Source organism: Limulus polyphemus, unplaced genomic scaffold, assembly GCF_000517525.1.
Source record: "Limulus polyphemus unplaced genomic scaffold, Limulus_polyphemus-2.1.2 Scaffold373, whole genome shotgun sequence".
NCBI classification, from domain to species: Eukaryota; Metazoa; Arthropoda; class Merostomata; order Xiphosura; family Limulidae; genus Limulus; species Limulus polyphemus.
Window position 1 is genome coordinate 251815 of NW_013665983.1, and position 23506 is coordinate 275320.

The following is a 23506-nucleotide window of genomic DNA, read 5'->3' on the forward strand; positions in this document are numbered from 1 at the left end:
TAATGTTTTAATGGTTTTATTTGAAAGTTTTAGATGTACAAGGGTAATGTTTTAAATGTTTTATTTGAAAGTTTTAGATGTACAAGGGTAATGTTTTAATGGTTTTATTTGAAAGTTTTAGATGTACAAGGGTAATGTTTTAAAGGTTTTATTTGAAAGTTTTAGATGTACAAGGATAATGTTTTAATGGTTTTATTTTCTATATACAAGCATGAATAATGCATAAAATGTTTGGTATTTTTTATCATTAGTAAGTTATGTACATGAACGTAAAACTAAGTCTCATATGTGTAAGTTGACGTCTATAATCTGAAATTTCCTACTTATTTCAGGTTTCATGAACTTCAGATATAATGTGTGCATGTGATTGCAGAAAAATTTTTTAATATATAAATAATTTAAAAGAAAACTATTATTATTTCAGCATCTAAAGTACATTTAGTTTCATTTTTGGATGTGGCATCTAAAATAATACATGCTCAGAATTAAAAATTGTAAATTTTTTTAGTTTTTTGGGGTATGCATGTGTTAAAATGCGTAAAAGCACAATTTTGCTACTACAGCTAAAGTGTAGAAAAATATTACTTTAACACGTATTTTCAGTTATTTATGTTACCGTTATATCATGCATAGATATTAGTTATCTGTTCATTAACAATTGACTTAACAGATTTTGCTTTTTTTTAAACATTATATTATCAGTTATATTGCAGTGTGCTAAGACACTACAAGGGCTGTGATATGTAGCTAACCAAGATTTTTCTGAGCAATGGATACCTACTAGTATATATTAACAAACCTGTTTTCACCCTCATACAAAAACATCAACCTTTCCAAATGATTGGGGTGCTAGGAATAGCCAAAACTCCCCTCCCCCACCCCATCTGATGGTAGTAAAAAAATCTTTATATTTGTGTCGTGGCAAAAGTGGTCCTTCTCAAGGTGCTTCTGATGATGAAGTCATTTACAGTTACTTCAAGGTCCACTGATCCTAGTTCTTTATGAAAATGGAAGATAGCAATGCTCTTTTTTAATAATTTTTTTGCACAGCTTCAAGGTGCTCAGCAGAACTTGCATCTGTAATTTTTGGGGATTCTCCAGGACCCAAAATTGGCACCTATGCCCTCAGAGGTTGTTGAGTAAGTTAATTTTAAAGCTTGCACATGTGTTTTTTCATTATTTACTGTTACTCCAAATGGTTGGATACATGACATAATGAAACATAGAATATTGTTAAACTGAACAGTTTTTTTAAAGTGCAAAGCTGCACAATGTACTATCTGAACTGTATGCATAGCAGGTAATAAGCTTTTGAACTTACTACTGAAACATTGGGGAGAGAAAGCTGAACGGAGAAACTTTTGAAGTACATGTAACTTGAGCATAAGGAAAAACATACAAGAAAAAACATATAGCTACATGACTTTATTTAGACTGAAACATTTATTTTTGTTTTAAAACAATGGAGGAAATCAAGTATACCATTATTTAAATTTAGCCTAAAATGATAAAAAGCCTCAAACCAATCAAATTAAAATGGTTAAATACAAAGTAATTGAAGGCACAATATCATATTTTGGGTCAATGCTATTGAATATCAAAATAATCCCAATTTTATTCTTGTTGGTGTATCACTAGGATCTAAATCTAGTTGTTTGTGGTTTCTGATATTTTTTGAAATTTTTTATTAGTTTCATAACTACATATACTATTCAATTTCAACAGAAAATTTGGATTATAGTAGTGACAACTAAATTTACAAATGTAAAAATATTTGTAAACATTTATATGTTTTAACTGAAAATGGAGGTACTTTTAGAAAGTGACCATTTGAAGATTTTTGATTCATCAAATTTATTAATTATTTCAAATTCACAAACGATTGGTATAAAATGTACATGCAGTACTATAATTTTAATAAATATTGAATTGTGGCTTTAGTACTCAGCTCATATTAAATGATGATTTTTTTTCAATATTCTCAAGTTTTAATTTAATTACATGAGGTTTTTTAAATTTACTATAAAAAATTGAAAGATCTTTTCACACTCCTGTCATTTCTGCTGGTTACAAAGAATATACTCATGCAACACTTCAGAAAATCAATGAAAGAGACTCGTAAAAGAATAGAAACAAATACAAGAATGATTTATATTATTTAGAAATTGTACCCAACAATAAGCTATGATTTGAAGATGATTAATTTCCACTAATAATTTATAGCTTTTGAATATGGAAAGCAAGCATTAGAAGCAGAACCCAACATAGCTGATGTTCAGAAGTGGTATGCAATCACACTTGGAAATCTGTCAGACTACGTTAGTACTCAAGAGAAAATTCAAAATGGGTTCGAATTCAAAGTAAGTTTCAATATCTAAATTTTTTTAGCATAAAAAAATTGAAGTTCTAAAACAAAGTTCTTCTGTATTTTGTGTGTGTGTGTGTGTGATAATTAATAGTAAAGTTTTGTAACATATCTGTTGTTTGGCAGTTTCATTTTGATTATTCGGTAAAAAGAATACAATGTGCAGTCCTACTTAATAATAATAAAAGTATTTTATTTCTTGAAGTTTAACCCATAGGAAATATATGTACCAGACATAGCGAATGGGTTAAGCTTTACAAATGTTCACTAATAGGTCAAAGTTCACTATAGACATTAATATAATTTTACTTACTTGCTGACTCCTCTGCTATGTATGTCACTTTCTCATATTTCTTCTACTTTGTTGAAACCCAAATTCATTATTCACAAAACTGAACTAACTGACTAACAAAGTCACTAACTCAATAATTATCTGTAACAAACTTGGAGATTAATAATCATCTACTTTACCCTATTTAACAATTTTGTATTGCTAAATTTTTTTAAACTTTCAAGAATGTTCTAGTCATTAACTGATGCTCATTACATGATGTAAAAGCTTTCTGGCAAAACAACAATATAAATGTGTATTGTTTAAAAAGAAAGACATATCCTACAACAATAGTTTATCATATATTGATACAAACACTTGAAAACATAAGAGAAGAACTTAATCATACTGCTTTGGTTTCTTTAGGTTATTTATTGATTTTAAAAGCTGCTGTAAGGAATTAAGTACAATTTATTTATTTTTTTACTTTTCCAATGTTGTTAAAGAAGGTAGTCATCTCTTTGACGATGCACACTTTTAATGTTTTTCCAAAACAGTATGATTATCTCTCTGCACATAGTAGCTATTCCTCAAGTCTGTCTTTGAGATTTTGTGCATAACATAACTGTCTCCCACCTAAGATGCATGTTATAACATAAACTGCACTAGTGCATGATGTAATCTTCATGAGCAACAGCCTTCCACCAATATGAGGGTGACACATACTCCAAGCACAGAAGATACCTATAAGCACTTGCACTCAAAATTAATTTCATTCTCATTGTCAGCACTGTCTTTAACAGATGTGTTTTTTAAGTTTAAACTTGATCAGTTTGTGGTATTTGCACTGCCTTTTAATTTTTAGCTTCAATTTAAGGTTGCATCACCACTAAATAACAGAAAATGAATTGATCTGGAGAATTGTTACAGCAACCATAAATTCTCAAGTTGTAGTGAATACTACTACCTCCCAAGGTTCTGACGATGTTATTAATACTGCCCGTACTTTATCTGTGGCCACTGGAGGCTCATTGACTGTGGAAGATGTCACTGGCATAGTGCATTGTTTTGTGGATTCTTTGAGACCTTTCTTGCCTCTTTACCTGTTGAGGACAATGTTCCTCCTCCAAACCTCTTTGTGGATTTGATTACTCAGGTTTGTTCTTTACTTTCCCTTTCTCCTATGTCTTTTAGTTCTTCTTGTTCTTTACTACATGACTCTCACACTGAGGAACATTTGTTTTTCTCCTCCTTCTCCAGATATATGAGCCCATATTCACTTGTTCCTGGATCAGCTTCATTCCCACTCTCAAATGCTTCATTCTCCTTGACTCCAGTTTTCCTTTGTCATGGCTTATGGCCATTTCCCTTTTCTGTTCTTGAATTCCTAACCCTTAGAGTTATTCATCCCCATTTGGTAGACTGACACCCTTCATCAGTACCACTCTTTAATGCTCAGTTTTCCTATCTTTACCTTTTTCTTATTTATTTCCTTAGCGACCTGTCCTCTCTTCATCTCCTGTCTGAAACTTTATACTGTAATCTTAGTAGTTTTTCTGGAGATATGCAGTTGGCCCTTTTCAGTGTCTCCTTTTCCTCCTTGGTTTCTCATCTCTCAAAATCTCCTGAGGTCACTCCTGTTCCTTGGCCCAGTGAACCATCAACCTCTTTCTCTTCCTGTTTCTTGTCCCTCTACTGCTCCTTGCCATTCCCCATTCTCATTTGAGTTAGCTGGTCAAGTTTAACAGACACAATATTTCATCCACCTTTTTTTCTTTCTTTTTTTTTTAAGTTCTCAATTCAATCAGGCTCAGCCTTCCTCCATTCATGTGTGAGACATAGAGTGTCTAGTTACCTCAACTATTACCTCTCCTATGCTTCCTGCATGAGAAGTTGTATCTCTTTTTGGAGACTCTCATGTCTCTAGAGCATCTTGTCCCTCAAGGCTGGGCTCTCATGAGACTTCTTCAATGGACTTTAGGTGACCAGTGTAAATTCTTTGATTTTCCTCTGCCCTCTCTTGTGATGCTGCTAACTTCTCTTGTGAAGTATCTGTCTTGGCAGTTGTATCATGTCACCCTTTGGTTGGCATTCTACTGCTGTCCCCTGTCCAAAGTTTTATCTCTTCATTGAAGCACCTCTTATGGGTTGGGACAAGTCTCTAGATGACTACACAGGCTCAGGGGTTTGGTATCCTGTGGAGTGTATATTCCACATCAATATTTTGGAATGCTTGGCCACCTATCACTTGTGTTCCTATTTCCTACATTATTTTTTGCCTTTTTTCCTATTGTTCTGTTTTTCCTTTCTGTTCTTACACTTTGTTCCAGTCCTTTCTAATTCATCATCCCCCTCTTCCAGTTCCTTTGCCCAGCAGGAACCTGGATGTGGCTTTACATGCTCTTACCTAGGCCTAATTTGAACTGTTGGCCACTTGCTCTTCATCTCTCTCTTCCAACCTATTTCCTTTTTACGTGTGATCATTGCAGATCTGATCTTTATGCATTGGATGCTTCCCATTACTTTGTTTTACAGATCTTCCATGATTTTATTCCCTGACCATTCACTTCTTCCTAAGATTTGAGTGACTCATGAGGAAGATTGTACCTTTTCTCTTGTATCTCATTGATCTTGGCTCTTTATGATTGTACTGGCCCTAATCACCTTTAGTTTGGCTCCATTTTGGAGTTCCCACAATAGTTTATTCTTGCCATGGGATCCTTCTTGTTCCAGGAATCTCTTATTACTTATGTATACCAGATGGGTTTGTCAGCTCATCTAGATTGTCTTTTCCTCCTTGGATGGAAATGCTTGCAGTCTGTATCACATTTCTTCTCCTCAAATCTGCCACTTCACTCACTCTCTGGTCTCACACTTTTGATGACCGTGTTTAACAGCTAAATGGCTCTTTTTATTTCCTTACCTGCAGAAATTGTATCACAAGATGCCAGAAAGAGAATCAACATAAAACGGGAACATTCTGATACGATTACTTACCTCATCTTACTGTTACAACTATTCTCAATTTGACTGCCCCCTAGTGTGCAAATTTTTGCTCACCACTAGCCTTAAAACTCCCACCTAATTTCACTTATATACCACATGGTTCATCTGCATTCAAGCATGCAAATTAGCATATGACAGTCTTCCACCAACAGGAGTTCAAAGAACCCTCCTATCACAGCCGACTCCCTGAGAGCTTCTATTCAGTTTAATCTAATTTTCACTTTTCAATTTAGCACAACAATGTTAAGACCTAGTGCTTGATTTCAAATATTTTGTTTTAATTCTTTAGTTCATTTTAAAAAATTCAGTTACTGAATTTTGCATTTCAAAGTATTGTTTATAATCAACTATGAAGTTGGATTTCTTTATTCAATTGTGAATTCTACTTCTCACTCAATTACTGGTAGTCAGTGGGTATTTATGAATTCACAATTTAATATCACGACTACAATGGCTACTGACAGTACCAGCATTCAACAGCCCATGACAACTGCTGCAAGTGCGGCATTATTGGTGGAGGAAGTGTTGACTGTAGTTTTTTGGGAGATTGTTTCTTTCCTGTGGGCCAGGGGATCTCCCAATCAATAACCAATTCTGCTGTTACCTGAAGATTTAGATCAGGACGATGTGGACTTGGTCAGCTTTTTCCTCCTCTTCCTTTGTTCTGCAGGAACGTTCTCAGCCTGTTGAAGCACCTACGCTTGAGTAACCATTTTTTAGACTTGCTATCACAGGTATGTTGCGATTTGTCTTTGTCACCTGTGTCATTTGATCCCTCCCGTTATTTATTAACTGCAGCACCTAGTTCTGAGTTTTGTTCCCCTTCATTTGATATTGGGGTTCATGCCAAACGTTTTGTAGATCTATTACTTGCAGGAATTAGTATGCTCTGCCCCCACATACTGCACTTGCATATCAGCTTTCAGTAAACCTTTGGGTCAATATTCGAGTTCTGTCAGAAAGACTTTCCCCATTTTCTCTCACCTTATCCCCTGTTTCAATTCCTTCCTCCACTCAAGATCCCATTTACCATCAGCATCTCACAGAAGAAGCAGTTTAAGACCTTCTTATCAAGGGTGCCATTGTACAGGTTTCTACTGTACTTTCAGGATTCTACTCCCAACTTTGGGTTGTCCTCAAGAAGACTGGGTATTGGTGTTCTGTTTTTGATCTATCTCATTTGAATCGCTTCCTCGATGTGCCTCGGTTCACCATGGATTCCTACCTGTCTCTCAAATGGACGTTTCTTCCAGGACTTTGGATGATGAGGTTCGATGTGTCAATTGCTTACCTTCACATTCATACAGCTCAGGCTTCACATCATTATTTACGTTTTGTTCACGAAGATTATATTTATCAATTTCAAGCTTTTCCTTTCAAGCTGGTATTGGCACCCTGCACTTTCTGTTAGATGGTCCAGTCATTTGCCTGATTCTTACTTTTTCACAAGCTATATATGGATGACTGGCTTCTTCTGGCTCAATCCTTTGCATAATCTTCCTCATACATCCAACTTTTCCTCAGAAAAGCAGCTCGTGTGGGTTGGATTATGAAGGTGGAGAAGTCCATTATCCACCCCACTCAAAATCACGTTCTTCTGGGTTTGTTTTTTTTCAACTCCCATCTCAGTCACGTCCAGCCCTTTCTTCTTCATCTGTGATCCATGGAGGTTTTAGTTCAGAGGGTAATATCGGCACCTTCTCTCTCTGCTTGAGAGGTTCTGTCTTTTTTGAGAACTTGGGTATCACTTGAAGCTCTTATCAATGGCACCTCATCAGGGACCCTCTGGATTTACAGATACCTTTTTCTGCTTTCCTTCAGTCCAGCTTCCTCTGGTGGTTAGAGAGGGACAACATGACAGTGAGGGTACTTATTCCTCCTCCCACATCTTCACAGATGCTTCGTTGTCAGGATGGGGTGTGTACTGCAATACACAGGAGATCTCAAGCCATTGGTCTTAGGAGGAGTTAGGTCTTCACATGAACCTTTTGGAACTCCTTACTGTTCACTATTTTTTATTCCAGTAATTCTATGGTCATCTCTTACATCACCATTTAAGGGACACTTGATCCTGGTCCTTATGTTCCTGTACTCTAGATCTCCTTTTCTGAGCTCACAGCCATCAAATTCATTTACCTGCTTGTTACATACAGGTGTTCTCAATCTTGTCATGGATAATTTCTCATTCTAATACGATTCTACCCAGACAGTGGTTTCTCAGCCCCAGTTATTCTGATGGATCTGCACTTAATTGGATTCTCCCCAACTCGATGCATTTGCCACTCTTTTATATGCCAAGATTCCCATAAGCATACAGAGGATTTTTCAGGAGGGGGGGGGGGCTGTAAAATTTTTGCCCAAATGAGGTTATGAGGCTATATTTTCTGCTTCTAATTTTGCCCGAATGAAAACTGAAAATTTACCTAAATTTCTATATGCATTGCAAGCTGAGGGGGGGCTGCCTCATAAGCCTATAAAGATCCCTCTCTTTTAGTCCTCAGTTTCACATCATTTGGCTTTGTCTGTGAAAGAGTTCAGCCATGATTGGAAGGACCTTTTTCAATATTCCTACTCTTCAATTTATTTTTTCTACCCTGAGTGATTTCTTTAATTCAATCCATTCTGTGTCAGGTCCTTCTTACTCTGTTCTGGCCAGATCAACTGTGGTTCCAGGAACAACCTCCTTTACCTTTCCCTATCTTTTTGTCCCTCCTTCAGCAACCTCACTCGGTGGGTGCTTCATCCCTATGTTCCCTCCCTTCGGCTTCATGCATAATTTTTGTCCCATCCCTTGCAAGGGGTTCAGAACTATCCACACTTGTATCATCCTTGTTGTCTCACACATTCCTTACCTCATCCATGTCTGTGTATTAACATAAGTGCAGAATATTCTGTCTTTGGTCTATTAAGCATGGATTCTTGGGTGTCTGATTTTTTACATGGTTGCTTGGCAAGGGTCTGTCCTTTTCAACCATTGTAGGTTATAGGGTGCTCCTGTCATCTGCCTTTCATTTTTCCCAGTTTTGCCATATGTTTCCTCTCCAGTTATTTCCCTCCTTTCTTTATCCCATATTTATTCCCACTCTGATCCTGATCATCTCATGTGTCCAGACTGTGCTTTATGATGTAATGCACAGCATCTTTTCCATGGCTCTTGCTTCCGTTTGTTTATCCATTGGAATTTGTCCATTTCTCATGATATTTCTTCTATCACCCTTATTGGTTGGGTTCATCAGGTTATCCATATTGCGTGTGCCTTTCTCCTAAATTATGCCAATTGTTCTATGTATTGTCCCATCAGATCCATCACCTCACACTATTTTTGGCTGCTCATTTCTGTTGCCCTTTAGGCCAGCATGTGGACCACTCCTCACATTTTGAGTTGCACTACTTGCACCATCTGCCAGTTTCCTGCCTTGCCAGATATTGTTTTCCCCCTTTAGCAGTTCTCCATACATTGGTACAACTCTGGGTGGGCAAGTTATTTCATTTCTCCATATTTTTTCAGAGGCCTACTTTACATGTTATGGATCCTGCTCTGTGGTGAGTGTTGTCTGTCCAATTATTCTGATGTCCAAAATCTGTATCGTGAGATCTATAAGGTCTGTCATGCTCACTGTTTAGGTGGGGGTGTTCCACAAGATTGCTTGCAGGTTCTTCCTTGTTGCATATTGCATCATAAGTATATCCATACCAGATCGTATACTCCTGGACTAACATGAATAAAGCAAAAAGAGATTGCTGAACTAGGTTGCTGAATTGGGAACAGTCTGCTTTTCAAAATAGGGTTTTGTGGTCACCATTGCACTTTCTCCAGTGATGCGTTCCTCCAGACTCTCCATTGCATATCTTCCCCCTTTCTTCCATTGGAGTACAGGAGTCCTTACCACTTCCCAGCTTCTAGCCATTGGGGTTGTGGATTATGGAAGAATCCTCCTGAGTGTGCACAGTTCCACTCGTAGAGAATAGGGTGGTTGTGTTCTGCCTGTTTAGAAGGTGTGACTATACTCCTGCCATGGGTCTGATGTTTTATTCTGGATGGGATTTTCCAGTCTATTTTGCAATTTGACCCTCTGGCTGGGAACCCTCTCTCCTACTTGCCTGAATGTCAGTTCCTGGGTGACTGCTTTTGGTTGGAGCTGGACCAGCCAACATATATCCTTACATCTAAGTAGGCTAGGAACTTCCTCCTACTGGAGATTGGATGTTACATTCTCAATGCCGATTATTTTTGGACTGGAATTGACCTTTCATGTTGCATTTCTACCTTCCTGATATTGTCTAAATGTACACTCCCAGGGATTTATTGTTGCAAGTTGTGCGGGATTTGCACAGATGGTGGTTTAGGTTCTCGAAACAGAGGCTTCTCTTCCCTTCTGGTTCCTCCTACCATGGACCAGTAGAGTTTCTCCTGGTGCCACTACTCTGAACTGGAGTTGATCTCCTGTTTATGGCCTGACATGCCCTAGTCACTCTACATACATTCCTCTTCCTTAGGGATTTGTAATGGTTACTTTGTTCCACCCTTTGATTGCAACAACACATCTGTTGGCTCTACATGGGTGAAGAGTATACCTGGTTCAGATGTGGTGCAGTCTCCCATGTGTGTATTTCCTCTCCATAGAAAGGGCTCACTCCATGGGTGCTCTTCAGACACTTTTGAAGGATGCTCATCTAGGCAATTTTACATTGGTTCCTCCACCTGTTCAATGTGGGATTCTAGCTGCAACTGCGAGCAAAGGTAAGTAATTGTATCAGAAGTTAATATTTTTCTAAACTGAAAATATATTTCCAATAGATACCTCCCACCCTTCCTTCCCACTGTTGATCTTCGTGCTTAATCTCAAAGTGAAGATTGGTTTCAACTGCATAGAGGCATTCAGCTATGATAGGAGAGTTTGTTGCACTCCTATTGGTGCATGCTCAAACACAGTTGAACTATATGGTATACATGTGGAATTAGGTGGAAATTTCAAAGTGACAAGTGAAAATTTGTGCACTAGAGGGCAGCAACTCGAGAATAGCATCATAGTGATCATACATGCGGTACCACTATCACTTGTTAATTTAAAAGGGGGAATAGGGATCTTCCATAAATTACAGAATCAAGATAGGTAGCTTTAAGTGAAAATGCAATTGCTAGAACAGTAAACATACAAGCTTAAGGTTTAAGACACAGTTTTAGCATTATATCTTCAAGCTATGTTTCCATATTTTGACTCTTCTAAATATTACAGCTTTTAGACATGGAGTCAAAATAGAGATAATGTCAATCCTATGTCTGAAACCTTAAGTTTGTTTGTTTACTTTTTTGCAATTTATTTTACACTTTAAACTATCCGTCTTGTTTGTGCAATTTTCTGAATATCCCTATTCCCACCTTTTTAAATTAACAATTTTTAATAATATTGTATAAAATTTTGTTCATTGAAGTGTAGATACTTAATATATCATTTGTGTAGAAGCTTAACAATGTTACTGACTTGTCTTGAAAGATGGTAATATTTTTTTTTCTTTAATAAAGAAACATATCGACATTGCTCTTTCATTGAATAGTGATGATCCAAGCCTCCATTATTTACTGGGAAGATGGTGTTATGAGGTGAGTTCATATGAATTTTAATGTTTTCTGTGTTTTTGCTATGGTGAAAGAAAAACATTTGTGAGGTAGCTGTAGTTGGTGTTATATTGTAGATATAAGTATAAAAATTATTTACTTCAAAAATGTGGATTTGTGTTCACTATTGGCTTTTGTCTGATATGTAGCCTTATTTTTTTATGCTTGTCAGTTTTCATTGGAGACTGTTGAATCAATCAAAATCAAGTGATTTATGATGTTATTTTAATTGGAAATTTATGAAATTTTTTTTTCTTAACTCACCAGAAGATTGTTAAGAATATACCAAAGGTGTCAGACTAGTTTTTTATTAGAAACAAGTATTATGAAATAACACATACTTGTATTGTTATTACTTTGTTTTTAATATACTTGTGTATTATAATTTGAAGATTTTTTGACAGAATGGTGCATGAAATATATTTGATGCACATTTTTGTTTTTTCAAATTAATTTTCATATCAGTTTGGTTCTCTGAACAAAGATTAAAAGTAGTAAAGTGACCTGGCTCTCTATCAAATATTGTTAAGTACATTGGACAAATTTTCATGTTTCATGCAATTGTGTGAATTATTTTAAGAAATCTACCAGTGGGTCGGCAGTAAGTTTATAAATGTACAAAACTAAAAATCCAGGGTACAATTCTTTGAGGTAGTAAGAGCACAGATAGCCCAATGTGTGGCTTTGCACTCAAACAAACTAATGTACAACCTTTTAATACTTAAATTATGCTTTAGAAGCTTACTTTTTCATCTAAATTTTTGCTGAATATTCATCTGTTGAAATTTATAGTTAAAAGCTGAGTACCATACTTAAATTTCAAATATAATATATTATCCTGTATACAGGACAAATCATGAAATATTTTTTGAGATTAGCACATAACAAATGTATATGTGTGTGTGTGCTGTTGCCTGACAATTTTGAAACATAATTGTGGAACTTATTAACATGAAAATAATAAATTACAAAATAATTTTGCTATATAAGAAAAATAAATGCATAGGCATATGTTCAGCTACAACTTATGATCAGTCAGAGTGAGCAATTCTAACAACTACATGTTATATGAACAAACTCAATTTAAAACCCCTTCTAAGCAAAGCTTATGCTGTAACTGTTAACATTACATTTATTGTACTTTATATGTAATTATCTATCTAAATATATATACACATGCACATGTATACTACAGTATACATGCAATTTTCTTTGGAAGATCTGTTTTTTATTCCCACTTGCTTTTGTTTTGGTTACCATTTTCTTAATTTCTTGGAGAATTTGTCAATTGGAATTGTACTCTGTAGTTGTAATAATTAGAATAATTTGATAAAAATGTAATTACTTTGGAAATGGTATTATTGACTAAAACATTACTAAAACTTTTTACCTATACAACTGACAGGTAAAATAATTCAAGAGAATCGGCATAAAAAAGCTGAATAATAATCAGGAAATTCTTCCATAACAATGAAAATATTTAATGGTTATTTCAGAAAAACACTAAATCTAAAAAAATCAAAAGCAACTCATTGATTGTATTCAATTGGTACAAATATTCTTAACCTTGTGAATATGGAAACTTTAGTAAAATTTGGGCTAAAATAGACTACTTTTGATTGATAGATGCTGTGCTCACTTGAGGATGGTTGTGATTGACAGGCTGAAGGGTAAAATCCCTAGGTCAGACAAGATGACAGAATGTTGCAGTATTGAAAGACATCATCCATATTTTACAAATTTTTTATAATTATAATCTTGCAATCATATTATTGTTTTATCAGTTAAACTCTGACAGTGATTAACTTTTCATAAATATTTACATCTACGTAAATATATTGCTTCTCCTCTGGTAATAGACCAAATCCAGACATATCTCATCATTACTCTCAGGCAAGACAACCTGCTTGATAATGAGAATCATGAGTTGATTACTAACCTTTGTATGTATCTAGATTTCAAGGTAAGGTTCTTTCTGACTCATTGGATTTGAGTTAACAATAAATTAGGAGAGACTTCTCCATAGCAGTCAGACAAGGTTAATTTAAAGCCATACTGCCACATCAAGGCATTATTCTTTGGTATGGCTATCTAGCCTTTATGTTGTTTAATGCCAGTTCAAAAGCAGAAGTACTTTGGGTAGACATTGATCATCAAAGTACAGGGGAAAATAATATAACAAAACTTGTCTAACTATCATGGAAAGGTTTTTCTTGATTTATTGCATATTCAAAGCCAATGAGTTGTTGAGAACTGTTCTATGATATATAAGTATATACAGGGGTTAGTAAATAACTCATGATCTGTATTGGTCAAGTGTGATTTATTGCTTTAGACTTATGAGGAGGTATGTCTGTATAGATATATAGATGTTACCTGTTATCTTATTTGGCATGGAACTTTACCCCTCCAACAAGTCAGTCATGACCCTTCCCTAAGTGGGCAACCTGGGTCTTGGAATCTTTCAATCCACATTGGTCTATTATAATCCACATACTACTTACTTTATGTATGTGTACCATGTAAGTGGAAAACACGGTCACATTGCTTTTTCTCTTCTTTTTTTATTTGTAGATCATATCAATAATAATAAAAAAAGGTACCTTATGAACAATCGTTTTCCTGCGGTCCCCAAATTTAAGTACATTGTTGCTTATGGCTTTTCATGCTTAAGTCAAATTGATTGGCTTAACGAGTGTTGGTCATGCACATGTAGTCAAATTTTAGTGGACATTTACTAGCTTTAAGCTCCTCAACGTGGATTTAGAAAATATTTCATGTCAAAAGTTTGATCTACTTCTAGTTTTACTTCAAATTATACTTTTGGGGATAAGTTGGTAATCTAAAAAAAAAGGTCAAAGAAAACTATCTTTAATTCAGTATTTTAATGTCTTCTTTTTCTTACTAGCACTTGTAAAAAAAAATATCAAGAATAATATGATGCACCGATATTTGTGGAAATATATTGTAAAATTATATTGACAAGCAAGCTGCATTCAGTATATGATTTAAGTAATACCTTAAACACATATTTTTCCTGGGTTTCACAACAAAGAAAGTATGAAAAAATGTCCTGAGGCTTCCTAGATCATGTTATTAAAAACAAAATGAGCCAGTTTCTGAAAAGATGTTTTTCCATGAAATATTAACTTCTGGTATGATTCCAATTTTTAAGAACTGCCTCTGAATTAGGTTGCTATCCTGTCCTGGTGGGAAAGAAAACTTGCCTCCACACTGATAGCTGCATTACCAGAATCTTCCTTGGATGTAGCTAGGATGCATCTACTAAAGGTAATGAAATAAAGTAGCTACTAAGTCATTATTTAATCAATTTGTCTTGAACATTCACTTATTTTGTTCTTGAAGTTGCCCTTTTTTGTTTAAAAAAGTAAAATATAAGTAGTGTTGTTATTAAGATAACTTAAATTAAGAACTCCCAAAGCCTACGGATTCCATGCTCTTTATTTCTCTAAATGCTGTTAAGTCAAAGTGCACATGTTTATTATCAGTGTACATCATTAAACTTGGCATCAGAATGTTGTTTATAATTCAAATTTGTATATTATTTAAGTTTTGATTTCTTAATTTCAAAATGAAATATGTAAATAAATTCTCAACCTTCACTTTTCTCTATTAAATACCATTTCTTAACTATCAATTGCCTATTTTAGATATACTTTCTACCCCTATTTGAGCTTCTGACTTTAGCATAAATTACAGATATTGCTGAGACATAATTTAATTTATAACCTCCAATCTTCTTATTTTACTAAGATATAAACCATAAATCCACACCCTACTATTACATCCTGTCTTTCAAAAAATGCCAATAATTCTCTCTCTGAAATTTTCTAATGGTTATTTATAACCAATAGAAAAAAAAGATTTTGATTTATCAAATTCCTTATAAGGTTGTTCATTTTGACAACATTTTATGAAATATTCTGCTTACATTTTCATTCTTTGCTATTGCTGAATGACTCGACCAGCCAGCAGAATTATTCTAACCATATATAGCTTAATTAGAAATGTAGTTAAATTATAATAATTAAAGAACATTATATTCTTTGTGCATATTATTATTTTGTGTCATAAATTACGTATTTGAAATAAATAAAAATTCATACAAATGCAAACAACAACCCTAGCAAAATGTGATTTTTATTTATTGTTATAAAAGTAACTAAACTGCAAAAATTAGGAATGTGTGTTAGATAGAAAAGAAAATATAAATGATAAAGAAATTAAATAAAACAAATACTCTATAGTATATGCACATCTTGCAAGCACACCATGTTGTAATTTGATCAAGCATACTGGTAACTCAGTACTTTGTTTATTCAAAGCTACCCTGTTTGGCTAAATTGCTTTCACCCTACTCTAAGTGCAGCTATAAAGAAATAAACTTAAATTACTGGGAGGTATGAAAAATGTTAGTTTTGGCTATAAATATAAATAGTGTGTAATTATCTGTTACAATGTCCACTCATTCTAGAAAAAAAGAGTAATTAAGATTTGTGTCATACATAATGGTTACAAGGTCAATTAGATTGATTGAATCTCTCTGTAGTTAATGTTAGTATAAAGAAAATAATAGATAAAATAAAGTTTTGCTGAAAAAAAAAATTAATATTCATTTAGGAGATTCTAGACTTAGGCAAATGAAGTTTGAAAACTGTTAGATGAAAAAAAATGTTTACTCTTAACCTGAAAATCACTTTGCACTCTGATTCAATTAAAGGATTTGTAAATTCACAAACAAATCTTTAATAAAAAGCCTATTATATTTTTTTGAGCTGGCCTTATATCACATTTATGACAAGTGTAATAAATTATTATCATGCTTCACCAGCATATAAATGGCATTCATACCATGACAGATGTTGTTGGAATAAAACATATTCTGATTTTAGCAGCTGCACAATTTGTCTGATGTAATAAAGCATTACCATTATGTGATTTTAAGTCAGAACTATCCAAATACTCTTATCATTAATGTTAACTTCTTATCAAAGAAAATTACCCACATACATGTAGATCAGAACTAAAAATTAACCTGCAATGGTTATAACTAATTTACTAAACTGTTCTTACTTAATGATTAGGAAACATTGTTTTGTCAGTTGGGTACTGTTGCTGTTAGTGTTATTTTCAACCATAATTAATGCTATTATGAAGCATTTGTATTTAAATATATTGTAGCACTGTCACTCATTATATTCCAAGTTATAAATTTTATGATTTTGAAAATAATTGTTAGGCACCATATATTTTGTGATTATTTTTGAAGTGCATTAATATATGTTTGTAATATTTACTGATTACACATCTATGTTGAAAACAGCACATTTTGTTTTGTTTTTCTTGGAAACTTTTTTTTCTAATTACCAGAACCTTTAATGTTAGATAATCAATATATTAAATGATTAAACATAAGCAAGTTTTATTTTTCCTTAAGAGGGAAAGATTATTTCAGTACTTCAACACAAAAGCTCAAGAGACATTTTCACAGAGTTTAATAATTCTTTAAATAATGGGTGTGTTATATTTCATGGGGACTTACTTTTTTTACTCTTATCTTATACTTTAGTCTTTTCATCTGTTCATGTTTTGTTAATAATCTCTAAATTTACCATAACATATATTTGAATATAGATGTGATTTCTTTATTCAAGGCTGATTCCCTCAAACCCCACTGGAAGGAAAATATCCTGTTTATAGCTAAGGTAAGCTAATGTATATTTTTACTGTTTTTTTTTACAATTTGTACATATATGATTAGTAAAAGTAAATTGGTATGTATGTGTTTATCAAAGTATGAAAGGTTAAATCGAACTTAAAACTTTTATTAACAAACAACAAACAAACAAAAAAAAACATGACCTATAATTCCACAATTTTTTTTTAAATGTTTTCAAACTTCTGCTAGGAACCTGCAGTGTACACACAATCAGGAATATAAATAAAACTGAAATATGTGCCTTGAGTTAGTATACATTGTTATAATGTTGGGGAGCATGATTTTAGTTTATTATTAAAGTAAAGTAACTGGATAAACAGAGTTATATTGTTAATCATGGATCAAAGAATCCTTAAAATTCTGATACAATAACAATACATAAATGCAATTCAAGGTCTTTAGTAAAAATTAAAAAGATGATGATTGAGAAAGAATTATATGTATTTAACTGTTGTTTCTAAGAAGTATCAGATAGCTATTTTGTTAATATGAATAACGTTGTCATTGATAGAAATTGATACTTCTGATACGATTACTTACCTTCTCTCACAGTTACAGCTATTCTCAATTTGACTGCCCTGTAGTGTGCAAATGTTTGCTCACCACTAGCCTTGAAACTCCCACCTAATTCCATGTACATACCATGTGATTCAGCTGCATTTAAGCTTTTCTTTTTGGGCTGGCATCAGCATCCTATTCTTTTTGTTGGGTGGTTTGGTTATTTTCCTGATTCCTACATTTTCACAGGCTCACTTTCCATTTGGCTTCTTCTGACTTTGTCCTTTGCACACTCTTCCATACTAACCCAACTTCTCTTCTGAGAAGCTGCTTGGGTGGGTTGGATTAGCTAGGTGGAGAAGTCTTTTATCTGCCCCACCCAATATCTTGTTCTTCTGGGGGTGTTTTTCCTACTCACATCTCAGTTGAGCCTAACCTTCTCTTCTCTCCCTGCACAAGAGGTACTGTCTCTTTTGTGGACTTACACCTCTGGGCACGCCCACATGCATTCTTTGCAGTGAGTACTACAAGATCAATGGCACCTCATCAGGGACCTTCTGGATTTACAGATATCCCTTCCTGCTTCCCTTCTGTCCAACTTTCTCTGATGGTTAGACAGGGACAACATGACAGTGGGGGGTACCTATTCCTCTTTATCATCCAGATATCCGTGACTTCACAGATGCCTCATTGTCAAGATGGGGGTGCATGCTGCAATACACGGAAGATCTTGGGCCATTAGTCTCAGGAGAAGTTAGGTCTTCACCTCAAGTTTCTCGAGTGATGGTTAAATTTCTGTTGTCTCTGTGGGATATGACAGTTATGATTCAGTCCGACAACTTGATGCTTGTCTCTTACATCATTTGAAAAGGAAGCACTCTATCCAAGCCCTTATGATCCTGCACTCTAGATATCCTCTTCTGGACTCACAGCCATCAAATTTGTTTTCTGGCTTGTCACATACCGGGTACACTCAGTCTTTTCATGGTTTGTCTGTCCTGTCCTGACAAGATTCTACCCACAGAGTGATCTCTTGACCCCCAGGTATTCAGATGGCTGGGTTCTCAATTGGATATTCCCCAGCTGCATGCATTTGCCACTCGTTTGAATACCAAACTTTCTCTCTATATTCCCCAGTTCTATATTCTTTGGCTTTGTTCAGGAGGGATCTATTCCTTTATACATACCCTCCCATCTGTCTTCTAGCCCGAGTTATTTTTCTCATTCAATACACTCCATGTTGAGTCCTTCTTGTAGTTCCTTTCTGGGCAGCTCAACTGTGGTTTCTGTCCCTTCTCCAGGAACTACCTCCATTACCTCTCTCTCTCTCTGAGGCCCTACTCTGGCAACCTCACTCAGAGGTGCTTCATGCCTCTATTGCCACACTTCAGCTTTATGCGTGGCTTTTGTCTGGTCTCTGTTGTCTTACTTTGTCCATTTCTCCTTCATAACTGTGTATCAACATGTGTGGAGAATATTCCATCGTTGGTCTATCTGACATGCCTTACCTTCTCTTACTCAGATATCCGATTTTTACATGGTTGTTTGACATGGACCTGTCTGTTTCAAACATTGCAGGATTTAGAGCAATCCTGTCATCTACCTTTCATTTTTGCCATTTGTTTCCCTCTCCAGTTATTTCCTTTTATTTCGGTCTATGCATCTCCATTGTCCTCCACATACAACTCAATTGCTGGACTGGAATCTAAATGTTGTTCTCCATGCCCTTTCCCTTCCTCCCTTTGAGGATGTATTTCCTTTGTGGACATCATCAATCAGACTTGCTCACATCACTTGTTCACCACATTTTGTACCACAAAACCTTTGTCCTTCTATATCCCAACCATTCCTTCCCAAACATCATCTGCCTGTGAAGGAGATTTTACCTTCACCCCTTTTCCTTCCATATCCCATATTTCCTCCTGCTCTGATCTGGATTGTCTCCTGTGTCTGGTTCATGTGTTGTGCACATTACCCTTCTGTGGCTCTCATTTGCTTTGTCCTGCTCATTTCCATTGTTATTTGTAGGAGATTGTCCAGGTTGGCATGTGGACCACTCCCCACACCTTGGTGTCATGCTACTTGCACCATCTGGTGGGTTCCTGCTCAGCTGGATATAGTCTTCCCCCTATAGCCATTCTCCTTACATTGGTTCAGCTCTGAGTGGGTAATTTTATTTTATTTTTTTATTCAGGGGCCTACTTAACATGTTATGGATCCTGCTCCGTGGTGAGTGATGCCTGACCAGGTATACTGATATCAAAAATTCACACTGTGAGATCTATAAGGTCTATCACACTCACTGTGGAGATGGGATGTTCCACAAGACCACTTGCAGGTTCTTCCTTGTGGTATATTGTGTCATAAATATAATTGTACTGGACTGTACACTCATCAACTAACATGAGTAATGCAGAAAGAGATTGCTGCCCATCTCTAACATTCATTAGATTGCCGGGAAGGGTCTGCTTTTCAAAATAGGGATTCGTGGTCACAAATTGCACTTTCTCTGTGATGCATTCCTCCAGACTTTTCCACATGTTTCTTCTCTTTCTTCCAGCAGAGTTTGGGAGTCCTTACCACTTCCCAGCTCCTGGCCACTGGGGTAGAGGATCATGGAGGAATCCTTCTGAGTGTGCACAATTCCACTCAGTCTAGAGTAGAGTGGTGGTGTTCTGCTTGTGTAGAAGGCATGACTATCCTCCTACTGTGGGTCTGATGTTTTATTCCAGATGCTGCCAGTTTGGACTGGATTTTTCCATCTTTTTTGCAGTTCACTTCTCCAGCTGGGAACCCTCCCTCCTACTGCCACCTACATGTCAGTTCCTGGGAGACTGCTTTTGGTGGGAGCTAGACCAACCAACATGAGTGGACTGAGAACTTCCTCCTACCATGGACTGGATGTTACATCCTCAATGCCAATTGGTTTTTGACTGGAATTTACCCTAAACAATGCAATTCTAACTTTCTGATGTTGTTTGGATGTACATTCGCAGGTTTTTTTTGCAGGTGGTGCTGGACTTGCACACATGGTGGCTTAGGTTCTCAGAATGAAGGCTCTTCTTTCCTTCTGATTCCTACCAAGGACCGGGCGAGTTCCTCCCGGTGCCACTAGTTGGGACTGGAGTTGACCTCCCATTTATGGTCTGATGTGCCCTAGCTACTCCACACACACATTCGTCTTGGGAATTTGGAATTCTTATCTTGTTCCACCCTTTGGTTGCAACAACGCACCTGTTGGCTCCACATGGGTGAAGAGTATATCTGGTTTAGATGTAATGCAGTCTCCCATGTGTGTATTTCCTCCATAGAAAGGGCTCACTCCATGGGTGCTCTTCAGACACTTTTGAAGGGTGCTCATCTAGGTGAGTAATCATATTGGAAGTTAATATTTTCCTAAAATGAAAATATATTTCTGATAGATACTTATCTCCCTCCCACTTCCACCTGTCCTCCCCCCCTTCTGATGTTGTTTTTTTGTGCCTCATCTCAAAATAAAGATTGGGTTCATCTGCTATAGGAGGATTTGTCATATTCCTGTTGGTGGAGGACTGTCGCATGCTAATTTGCATGCTTAAATGCAGCTGAACTATGTGGTATAGACATAGAATTAGGTGGGAGTTTTAAGGCTAGTGGTGAGTGAAAATTTGCACATTAGAGGGCAGTCCAATCAAGATAGCTATAACTGTGAGAAGAAAGAAGTATCTATTGAAAATATTAACTTTTAAGAAACAAGAGATTATCAACAGTAGTAAACATTTCAAGGGTGAACTTTATGCTTCGATTTTGTGAATTCATAAATTATGAAAGCTGTAGTATCAAAGTACCTGAGCAAAAGGTAAATAATTGACAGTGCTGGAAGTTGTTATTCAAGGAAGTGCATGAAAACAACTGCAGTGATAACAATTTCTGTTACCCATAGTAATACCCTGAAGTTGACAGTATATATACGATTCCCAAATCTGAAGTAGCTGATACTAAGAATATACCTCAGAAAGGTTTTTAGAAAGTCAGATGAAAGATGAAAAGTGTTGTACCACGTGCTCTTTCATTAAGTCGACAACAGCTTCTATTCCTTTTTCAGTTGGATGATATAATGCAAAAGTATCAAAGAAAAATAATTCATTTCTGAGCCATATATTGTTTTCAGTTTACCTGAAAAAGTCTTCAATACTTTCATATGAGATGGCTTGAGGGTGATCAGATTATCATTCTCTTCAATTTACATGATAGTGATTCTTTTACTAATTTAAGTTGAATGCCAAAGTAATTAGTGTTAAGGGAAAATTAGTGGCTATAAGGAAGGCTGTAAAATTCCAAAATGTGACTGTCAATGAGTTTAAGAATGTCCAGTAATCTTTTCAAGATAGAATTGTCTTTGCAGATTTTCAGAATATATTTGACCTCATTTTTTTGTCCTTTTCATTGGTTAATATCATTTATTTTTTTTGTATGTGGACCTATCATGTACTTGTAAAGCTTCAGTACTGGTTTCAGAAAAAGAGGTTCAATACCACACTAAAGTCAATTTAACTTGCATGCACATTCCAATATCTGTCAAACCACATATGAATTAATGATGCAATTTCCAGAGATTATTTAGTGTAAAAAAACAGATTTGCTCCTATGATGATTGTTAGGCTTTTGGTTAGATAGCAATCATTAAAAGGAATGCAAAGGGTTGATTGCTCTCTTAAAGACTTGTATATGCTGATTAAGTGGCATGTTGCCATAACTAAAAGCTCTTATGCCATAGGTCAACATATATGACTCCTGTATATCTGATTCATAGCAAATTCATGATCATTCAGTAGTGTAGTGCTGTTGTGATTAGGCTCATTGCTGGAATAATATAATAATACTTTCTAAAAGAAGAAATAAAGACTCGTGAAACTTTAAAATTAACAAACTAATTTATCTAAACAATTTAGTTTTTCCAAAATGATAATTTTTAATAGATAAAATTCCATATAAACTTTTCTTTCTTGAACCATTTTTTGCATATAGGTAAACTCGCTCCACATGTACATAATGCTTTCAGTTGTATTTAATGAGGCACACATTAAGTACATGAAAACAACAATAAGAATGTGTAAAAAATAAAAAGACAACCTCAACTAATTAGTTATTAAATTAATGATATTCTCTTTTTAGTGTTTACTGAATTCAGAAAAAGTTTACTTTAACTAAAGGTATTATTTTCATTTAATAGACATTTATTGGAGAAGGCAACTATACTAGTGCTATGGAATGGATTGATAAAGCTGTAGAACTAAAAGTTTTAAAAGATGATGTAAGTATATAAGTATGATTCTCTTGAATTTATATTATTCTTTAAAAATTAAAATATTTTATATATCTTTATAAGTTTTAAAGATTTTCAGATATGTTAGTAAAGTCATCTTTGCTTTTATTGAGGAATTCATTCTTTAGTATTTTAATAGATCATTTTTACTTTTAAGTAAATCGTTGTGACAACACAATAATGTAAATAGATAGGTGGTTTGTTTTAATTATCTTATAGAGAAAACTGTGAAGCTCAAAACTATCCATTAAGATCTAAATTATGGTTATTGTAAGAAATTTGTGTTTGTGGGTTGTTTTTATTTAACAAAAAAAAATTGTTGACAGTATGTATGCCAAGTAGAAAAAAATAATGGCAATTAACCCTATCACCATGGGTAACCTTTACTGTACATGACACAATGTTTTAGTGTCTTACATTCAAAAGTTTATTAAAATACTTTTTGTTCATGTTATATCAATTAGAATAGTATAAAATCTTAGCTAATAATCCATATTTTAATAGTATATAAGTTTTAAGTTCTTAATTCTACAAGGCAATATTTTTTAAAAATCCTGAATTTCCCAAGTGTGACTTACATGACACATTTTCTCTTAGCATGTCATCTTCCCTATTTTATCCACCACCCCTCGAAAAAGTGCAAAGTTAAATGTAAATTACTCTCTATAAAATTGTTATTGCTCAGACAAACCATAATTTTTAGT

The 23506-nt window shown here is 34.9% G+C and overlaps 1 protein-coding gene across 1 annotated transcript in view; it reads left to right on the forward strand.

The window, feature by feature from the left end:
• LOC106457784 (regulator of microtubule dynamics protein 2-like) overlaps nt 1–23506 on the forward strand; it is a 37327-nt gene that overhangs the window by 11953 nt on the left and 1868 nt on the right. The window contains exons 4-8 of the mRNA XM_022383826.1: nt 2224–2360; nt 11167–11244; nt 14452–14550; nt 16935–16985; nt 22710–22790. Of these exons, the coding sequence (XP_022239534.1) occupies nt 2224–2360; nt 11167–11244; nt 14452–14550; nt 16935–16985; nt 22710–22790 (446 nt within the window). The remainder of the gene's footprint in view (nt 1–2223; nt 2361–11166; nt 11245–14451; nt 14551–16934; nt 16986–22709; nt 22791–23506) is intronic.